The following is a 9466-nucleotide window of genomic DNA, read 5'->3' on the forward strand; positions in this document are numbered from 1 at the left end:
CGTTGAAAAAAGATTTGATGAAATGCTAATGAGAATAAACAACTTAGAAATATAAGTGAATTGAGGGAGCTGAAAAACACAACACGAGAACTTCGTGAAACATACACAAGTTTCAACAGCTGAATTGACCAAGCAGAAGAAAGGATATCAGAGGTCGAAGATCAATTAGATGAAATAAAATGAGAAGGCAAGATTAGAGAAAAAAGGGTAAAAAGGAATGAACAAAATCTCCAAGAAATATGGGACTATGTGAAAATACCTAATCTACATTTGATAGGTGTACCTGAATGTGACAGAGAGAATTAATCCAAGCTGGAAAATACTATTTAGGATATTATGCAGGGAAACTTCCACAACCTAGCAAGGCAGGCCAATATTCAAGTCCAGGAAATACAGAGAGCACCACAAAGATATTCCTTAAGAAGAGAAACCTCAAGGCACATAATCCAAAGATTCACCAGGATTGAAATGAAGGAGAAAATACTAAGGGCAGCCAGAGAAAAAGGTCGGGTTACCCACAAAGGGAAGCCTATCAGACTCACAGCAGATCTCTCAGCAGAAACCCTACAAGCCAGAAGAGGGTGGGGGCCAATATTCAACATCCATAAAGAACTTTCAACCCAGAATCTCCTATCCAGCCAAACTATGCTTCATAAGTGAAGGAAAAATAAAATCCTTTGCAAACAAGCAAGTACTTAGAGATTTTGTCAGCACCAGGCCTGCTTTACAAGAGCTCCTGAAAGAGGCTCTACACATATAAAAGGAACAACCAATACAAGCCACTCCAAAAACATACCAAATGGTAAAGAGCATCAACACAATCAAGAATCTGCATCAACTAACAGGCAAAATAGCCAGCTAGCATCAAAATGGCAGTATCAAATTCACACATAACAATATTAACCCTAAATTTAAATGGGCTAAATGTGCCAATCAAAAGACACAGACTGGCAAATTGGATAAAAAGCCAAAACCCATCAGTGTGCCGTATCCAGGAAACCCATCTCACATGCAAGGATACTCAAAGGCTCAAAATAAAGGGATGGAGGAAGATTTACCAAGCAAATGGAGAGCAAAAAAAAGCAGGAGTTGCAATTCTCGTCTCTGATAAAATAGACTTTAAACCAACAAAGGTGAAAAGAGGCAAAGAAGGGCATTACATAATGGTAAAAGGATCAATGCAACAAGAAGAGATAACGATCCTAAATTTATATGCACCCAATACAGGAGCAACCAGATACATAAGGCAAGTTCTTAATGACCTACAAAGAGACTTAGACTCCCACACAATAATAGTGGGAGACTTTAACACCCCATTGTGAATATTAGACAGATCAATGAGACAGAAAATTAACAAGGATATCCAGGACTTGAACTCAGACCTGGACCAAGCAAACCTAACAGACATCTACAGAACTCTGCACCACAAATTCACAGAATATACATTCTTCTCAGCACCACATCACACCTACTCTAAAATTGACCACATAATTGGAAGTAAATCACTCCTCAGAAAATGCAAAACAACAAAAATCATAACAAACTGTCTCTCAGACAACAGTGCAATCAAGTTAGAACTCAGAATTCAGAAGCTACCTCAGAACCGCAGAGCCTCATGGAAACTGAACAACTGGCTCTTGAATGTTGACTGGATAAACAATGAAATGAAGGCAGAAATAAAGATGTTCTTCAAAACCAATGAGAATGAAGACACAACATAAAAGAATCTTTGGGACACATTTAAAGCAATTTCTAGGGGAAAATATATAGCAATATTTGCCCACATGAGAAGCAAAGAAAGATCTAAAATCGACACCCTATCATCAAAATTGAAAGAGCTAGAGGAGCAAGATAAAAAAAGAAAAAAAAATCTAAAGCTAGCAGAAGACAAGAAATAACTAAGATCAGAGCAGAACTGAAGGAGATAGAGACACAAAAAAACCTTCAAAAAAATCAAGAAATCAAGAAGCTGGTTTTTCGAAAAGATCAACAAAATAGACAGACCACTAGCCAGATTAATAAAAAAGAAAATAGAGAATCATCAAATAGATGCAATAAAAAATGATAAAGCAGATATCACCACAGATTCCACAGAAATACAAACCATTATCAGAGATTATTACAAACAACTCTATGCACATAAAATAGTAAACCTGGAAGAAATGGATACATTCCTGGACATTTGCATCATCCCAAGCCTAAACCAGGAAGAGATTGAAATCTTGAATAGACCAATAACAAGGTCTGAAGTTGAGGCAGAAATTAAGAGCCTACCACCCAAGAAAAGCTCAGGTCCAAATGGATTCACAGCCAAATTGTATGAGACATATAAAGAGGAGCTGGTACCATTCCTTCTGAAACTATTCCAAACAATCCAAAAAGAGGGAATCCTTCCCAGATTATTTTATGAGACCAACGTCATCCTGATACCAATTTCTGGCAGACACTCATCAAAAAAAGAAAACCTCAGGCCTATAGGCATGATGAATATAGATGCAAAAATCTTTAAAAAAATACTGGCAAACTGATCATAACAGCACAACAAAAAGCTTATCCACATTAATCAAGTAGGCTTCATCCTGGGGATGCAAGGCTGGTTAGGCATATGCAAGTCTATAAACATAATTCACCACATAAACAGAACCAAAGACAAAAACCACATGATTATCTTAATTGATGCTGAGAAAGCCTTTGACAAAATTCAACAGCCCTTTATGCTAAAAACACTCAATAAACTAGGCATTGATGTAACATATCTCAAAATAATAAAAGCTATTTATGACAAACCAACAGCCAATATCATACTGAATGGGCAAAAACTGGAAACATTGCCATTGAAATCTGGTACTAGACAAGGATGCCCTCTCTCACTACTCCTATTCAATATAGTATTGGAAGTTCTAGCCAGGGCAATCAAGCAAGAAAAAGAAATAAAAAGCATTCAATTAGGAAAGGAGGAAGTCAAATTGTCTCTATTTGCAGACGACATGATTGTATATTTAGAAGACCCCATCGTCTTAGCCCAAAATCTCCTGAAACTGATAAGCAGCTTCAGCTAAGTCTCAGGATACAAAATCAATGTGCAGAAATCACAAGCATTCCTATACACCAATAACAGATGTAAAGAGAGCCAAATCAAGAATGAACTGCCATTCACAATTGCTACAAAGAGAATAAAATACCTAGGAATAGAAGTAACAAGGAATGTAAAGGACCTCTTCAAGGAGAACTACACACCACTGCTCAACAAAATAAGAGAGGACACGAACAGATGGAGAAACATTCCATGTTCATGGTTAGGAAGAATCAATATCGTGAAAATGGCCACACTGCCCAAAGTAATTTAAAGATTCAATGCTATCCCTATCAAGCTAACAATGATCTTCTTCACAGAACTGGAAAAAACCACCTTAAACTTCATATGGAAGCAAATGAGAGCACACATAGCCAAGTCAATTCTAAGCAAAAAGAACAAAGTGGGAGGAATCACAATACCAGACTTCAAACTATACTACAAGGCTACAGTAATCAAAACAGCATGCTACTGGTACCAAAACAGAGATATAGACCAATGGAATGGAACAGAGGCCTCAGTGGCAACACCACACATCTACATCCATCTGATCTTTGACAAATCTGACAAAACAAGCAATGGGGAAAGGATTCCCTGTTTAATAAATGGTGTTGGGAAAACTGGCTAGCCACGTGCAGAAAGCAGAAAGCATCAATCTGCCTAGGATAAGATTGCGATGCAGCTGAAGAAAACAAGCAGAAACTCAGTTTTCACATTTCAAATTAGAACGTGAGCCAAGCTACCATCTCCAGAGATTGTCGGAATTCCTTTCTTCCTTGCACTTTCATATCCACAATCCGACCTCATCACCTAATTTTAGCAATCTCCAATTCTCGCCTGGAATATAGGAGTGAGAAAGGCTCATCTGCCACTAGAAGTTGAGTGGAAGTAGTTGGTGGAAGTAGTCATCCAGATGCTAACATGTTGGAGCTGACCCAAGGAACTCAGGGAACTTCTCCAACAGATTTTTGTCAAAACCTCTGTCTTTAACCTCACTTTGACTCCCAAATCTGTAGGTTCCTGGTGCCAAAAAATCTTGATTCCTTTTGGTTCTGCACTGGTGATTCCATTACCCTCCATGTTTTCTCCCCACCAACCTAGCAGTCAGCTTCACAGTATTTCTTAACATGGTTTCTACTTTTTCAGCTACTCCTGTCTTGTCTCCTGTTCGGTTTTCTCCAGTTTAAAATACATGCAATAAAAATGCATAGGCCATAGGTCTCCATGTCATTGAGTTTTAACAATTATATATACCCAAAAGGAGATGTAGAACATTCCCACAGCCCCATCGCATTCTCTCATGCCAGGAGCTTTCCAATCAACCCCTGCTTCCCACCAGAGACAATCATGCTCTAAACTCAATGACCAGAGCTTGCTTTGGTCTATATTTACAATGAATATGAATGAAAATATACAATAGGTTTTTTTTAATTGCATTTTAGGTTTTGGGGTATACGTGAAGAACATGCAAGATTGTTGCATAGGTACACACATGGCAGTGTGATTTGCTGCCTTCTTCCCCTTCACTTATATCTGCCATTTCTCCCTATGCTATCTCTCCCAAACTCCCCACCCCATGCTGTCCCTCCCCTATTTCCCCTCAACAGACCCCAGTGTGTGATGCTTCCCTCCCTGTGTCCATGCATTCTCATTGTTCAACACCTGCCCATGAGTGAGAACATGTGGCGTTTGATTTTCTGTTCTTGTGTCAGTTTGCTGAGACTGATGGTTTCCAGGTTCATCCATGTCCCTACAAAGGACACAAACTCATCGTTTTTGATGGCTGCATAATATTCCATGGTGTATATGTGCCACATTTTCCCTGTCCAGTGTATCATCGATGGGCATTTGGGTTGGTTCCAGGTCTTTGCTATTGTAAACAGTGCTGCAGTGAACATTCATGTGCATGTGTCCTAATAGTAAAATGATTTATAATCAATCTTTATTCACTCATCTTTATTTTAAAAGCTTTGCTTTGAAGAAAAGAAGGATACTGGCAAAGGGGAGAAGTTATAATATTATATAAATGATAATCTGTAAATTCTCTCACTTCATCTATATTTTCAATTATTTCAGGGAAACTTAGAGAAACACACCAAGCACCAGAGCCCTCTGGGATCTTTTCCACCTAGCTTTGTGGTATTGGTCATGTAAGAAGACTTCCCATAGTTACCAAGCATTAGCATGCACAGGTCTTCATGATGAGATCTTTCAGATAATGGAGTCATTCTTCAGTCCTGAGATAAGTATTTAAAATCTCCAGGGTGTTCCTCTATGAGTACAGTGAAACAATTATCACAAATACCATGACACCTTTAGGAATGATTTTTTCTGAATCTATTCTGAATTAGCAAATATTCTTTAGAGTTGGGAAATGACAATACATCATCTTCATGTTAGCACCTTTGATGGACCACTTTTAAAAATGTATTCTGTACTTTTTTACTTCCTAAATTATTAAACTATGCTATATATGACGAGGGAGGCAAAGGCACTATGGATAGCAGAGGAGTTTTATACTAGCTGAGTGATTGTGAGAATATTAATATCTCAGAGTTTTGGGTTTCTACCTCTTTAAGTATCTACTTATTAGTGCTATTGAGAGGAAAAATGTAGTAATATATCTGAAATGGAAACAGTGCTAAGAACCTAAATTCTCAATAAAAGTTACTTGCATGTCTTCTCTACCCCCTAACCCAAACACTACATATGCTTACTTTTTCCCCAGCCACTGCAACTGTGAAACTGTAGAGGTCAACTGTTGTTAAACCTCTTGAGATGCAAGATGCCTTTTATAGCCACCTCCACTGTACTCCCTTCTCCATGAAATCCTCTCATACTCCTGGCTTTCTAATTTATTGTTTCAGCATTTCTGATAGCAACGTCAATTACAGTTACTAAACTCTACAACCCGTTTATACCAGATAAAGTACTCAGGCTGGAAAAAGCCAAAGAAATATACAGAAATTTTCCCTCAAATTGTCTCAGGCAATTGGGAAATGTATTTTCTCACATTTTTATAAGTACAGATGTAAGGGAGACTTCAGAAGTATTTGATGTACCCTGGTATATTCTCTCTCCCATTTGTACCACATACAGAACTTGCTTTTCCCCAAGAATGTCTTACCTTAGTTTTAGGTATGCTTTCAGAAACATCTGGGATGGCAATCTTCCTTGTCACATCTGAAAGGAGAGAAAGAGAAAATCTTATCCATTGTATTAGCCTGTTCTCACAGTGGAATAAAGAACTGTCTGAGATTGCGTAATTTATAAAGGAAAAAAGTTTAATTTACTCACAGTTCTGCATGACTGGGGAAGCATCAGGAGGCTTACATTCATGGCGACTGACAACGGGGAAGCAAGACACCTTCTTCCCAAGGCGGTAGGAGGAAGAATGAATGCAGGAGGAACTACCAAATGCTTATATAGCCATCAGATCTCAAGAGAACTCCCTCGCATAGGGAAAATGCCCCAACGATTCAATTATTACCTCCACCTGGTCTCTCCCTTAGCAGGTGAAGATTATGGAGACTACAAGTCAAGATGAGCATTTGGGTAGGAGCACAGCCAAACGTAATTACCAATTTTGAAATAAAAGGACCGCAGTTAAGTAGGATTGGGTTGTTAGGCCATGTGGAAATGCTTATGCTAAGGAAGGTCACCTAGAGAAATGCACTGATTTGCTTGAGCTTAGATTATTGAAAATATACAGCAACTAGAAATACAATGAGTTGATGAAACTAATTAATATTTATTTCTTGAGTAATAAGATCTCAGTTTCATCCCTCCTAAACTCTACCAATATTTAGCAAGGGGAATTTTTTTTAAGGTTTAAACTCACAGACTACTGTAAGTGTAAAAACTGTAATACAAATGAACAAGTGATAATCTACCCAAAAGAGCCAAATCTCAGATCAAAACTGTGAATTTACCCAAATTATATAACAGAATTTTCAATAGGCACAAAAGCAGAAAATACAAAGCAGTCTACTTCTGGTCATACCTCTGCTAGAGATGAGTACCTGCTTATAGGTTTTTGTTTGTTTTCACAGCTTTATTGATATGTAATATAACATTCACTTGATTAAAATTAGCAATTCAAAGATAGTTTCAGTATATTCAGAGTTGTGCACCATTATCATAATCTAATTTTAGGACTTTTTTTATAATTGCAGGTCTTAAATGACACCTTCTTACAGATGCTCTGCCTATGTATCCTTAATAGAACTACACTCTTTATTTCCTACTTCTTTATTTGGACACTCATAACTATCTGTTGTTATGTTTCTTAGTTATTGGCCTCCTTCTTTGTTGTCTATCTCTCCCACCAGAATATAAGCTTCTTAAAGAGAAGCTCTTTATGTCTCTCTTGAACTTCTTTGTAGTCCAGCTAGTAGTGAAGCACAGGGCCTGCCTATATTATGTGGTCACTAAAAACATTTGCTGAATGAATGAACTAGCAAGACATAATTACCACAGTAGATGAGCACTGTGGTGCAATGGGGAATTGGTCATCATGGGGAAACTATGACACTGAGGATGAAGGGCAAGCAGGAGGGCACTGAGCCAATAACCCAGCTGTCCATCTGGTGTTTGGAAGACTGAGAAGAACCCTTAGGTTCTTTAACAATTAGCAAGAGTTGGGAGTGAAGACCTCAAGAAGATAGCACTGCTAATAAAATAGGTGGACCTCTTCCAATTAATTAGAAAAATAAAAAGATATCATATTTGCAGCTATACTGGCAAAGAAATTCATATTTCTCAAATTAACACAGTAAAATACACAAACTCAATGTTTCTTTATGCATCAATCTCGTATCTGGTGTTGTTAATTAAGTGTAGTTATACAAGGTAGTACAGAGTTCTGGAGCTAGAGAGCCAGAATTTGTATCCTTATTCTGCCACTTACTAGCCATGTGACTTTGGGCAAATTACTTAGCTGTTTTGTACTTTCATTTGTACATTTATAAAACAGACATATTGATAGTTTCTATATCATAAGAACGGTTTTGAGTATGAAATGAAAACAATCAGAAAACTGTGGCATACCGAGTGCCATATATTACCCTACTGTTGTAGAAGTAGCAGTAGTGTTAACAGTGGTGGAGTGCTGGAGGTGGTAGAAATAGTAGTGGGTAGCAGTAAAATAATAGAGGTGCAGCCCATTATGACTGTTTTAAGGGGAAAGAAATTTAGATTTAGCTCAGTGCCAAGCAGTGTCAAATACAAGTTACTAAATTAATGTAGAATTGACCAGCACTCATGATGTTTCCTATCATACCACAAGATAATTTGACACAATTGATCTTTCTTTAATAAGTGAGGGAATCAGCAGATTTGTAGTGGCTGCTGCTGCTGGCAAGCTGATATCACATAATTTATGCTGAACTTTGGCCCACAGAAAGTGTCAGAAGGACAACCATATTCTTAAGTGTGTGAATGTGTGTGTGTAAAATGATGTGCATTTGACTGTGACTCTGTTCCAAGAAGGACGTAAGAATTTCATTATTTTATGAAATAAACTGGGAAAATACTGAACCATCCTGAAAAATAAGCGATGGTATTTATAAATCAAGAGAATCATTTTTAAATGGGAAAGGTACTGGTCTGGACTTATTAACAATATTTGCAATGTGTCCTCTTTATGTATGGATAACACTGAAGACCCCATTTAGCATTTTAGTTGACTTCACAATTGATTAATCAAGTAGGATCCAATGGCTCTTCATATGTATTATCTAAGGAAACTGGAAAGAAGAATTGAAAAGTGGTTTTACCTCATGATCTGCAACAAAAGCTGCTGAAGAAACAGGATTTAACTGCCAGCCCAAAAGCATGGAGTGAAAACAATAATTTAATAATCTAAGGAAATCAGGAAAAAGTGCTATGAAAGAAGAGTTTTTTAAGCATATACATGGGTATGTGAGCCATCTTTAAGTGAAAAACAAATATGCTATTAAAAAAAGAACAGCCTAATGCTTTATGAAACACAGATCTAGTGAACTTTCTGCAGAATGTTAAGTAGAATAAAGATGAACACTTGTGCTCGCTTCGGCAGCAGATACACTAAAATTGGAAGGACACAGAGAAGATTAGCATGGCCCCTGCGCAAGGGTGACATGCAAATTCGTGAAGTGTTCCATATTTTTAGACTTAAACATGAAACCTAACTCCATGAAAAACCTAGAAGAAAACCTAAGCTTAACCATTTGGGACGTAGGTTTAAGCAAGTACTTCATGACTACAACACCAAAAGTATTGGCAACAAATCCAAAATAGACAAATGGGATCTAACTAAACTCCAGAGCTTCCTCACAGTAAAAGAAACAATCATTAGGGTGAACTGGCAACCGACAGAATGAGAAAATTTTTTGCAATCTACCCATCTGACAA

The 9466-nt window shown here is 37.5% G+C and overlaps 1 protein-coding gene and 1 non-coding gene across 2 annotated transcripts in view; both read left to right on the forward strand.

Moving 5' to 3' along the window:
- Positions 1–7572: 7572 nt before the first annotated feature.
- LOC108297385 (phosphatidylinositol glycan anchor biosynthesis class U protein-like) overlaps positions 7573–9466 on the forward strand; it is a 21046-nt gene continuing 19152 nt past the window's right edge. The window contains exon 1 of the mRNA XM_037735394.1: positions 7573–7619. Coding sequence (XP_037591322.1) covers positions 7573–7619 — 47 coding nt within the window. The remainder of the gene's footprint in view (positions 7620–9466) is intronic.
- Positions 9116–9222, forward strand: LOC119469727. Its single transcript, XR_005198561.1, has one exon. It is a non-coding gene; the product is annotated as a U6 spliceosomal RNA (small nuclear RNA).

The sequence above is a fragment of the Cebus imitator genome, unplaced genomic scaffold (assembly GCF_001604975.1).
Source record: "Cebus imitator isolate Cc_AM_T3 unplaced genomic scaffold, Cebus_imitator-1.0 Scaffold797, whole genome shotgun sequence".
Classification (NCBI taxonomy): Eukaryota; Metazoa; Chordata; class Mammalia; order Primates; family Cebidae; genus Cebus; species Cebus imitator.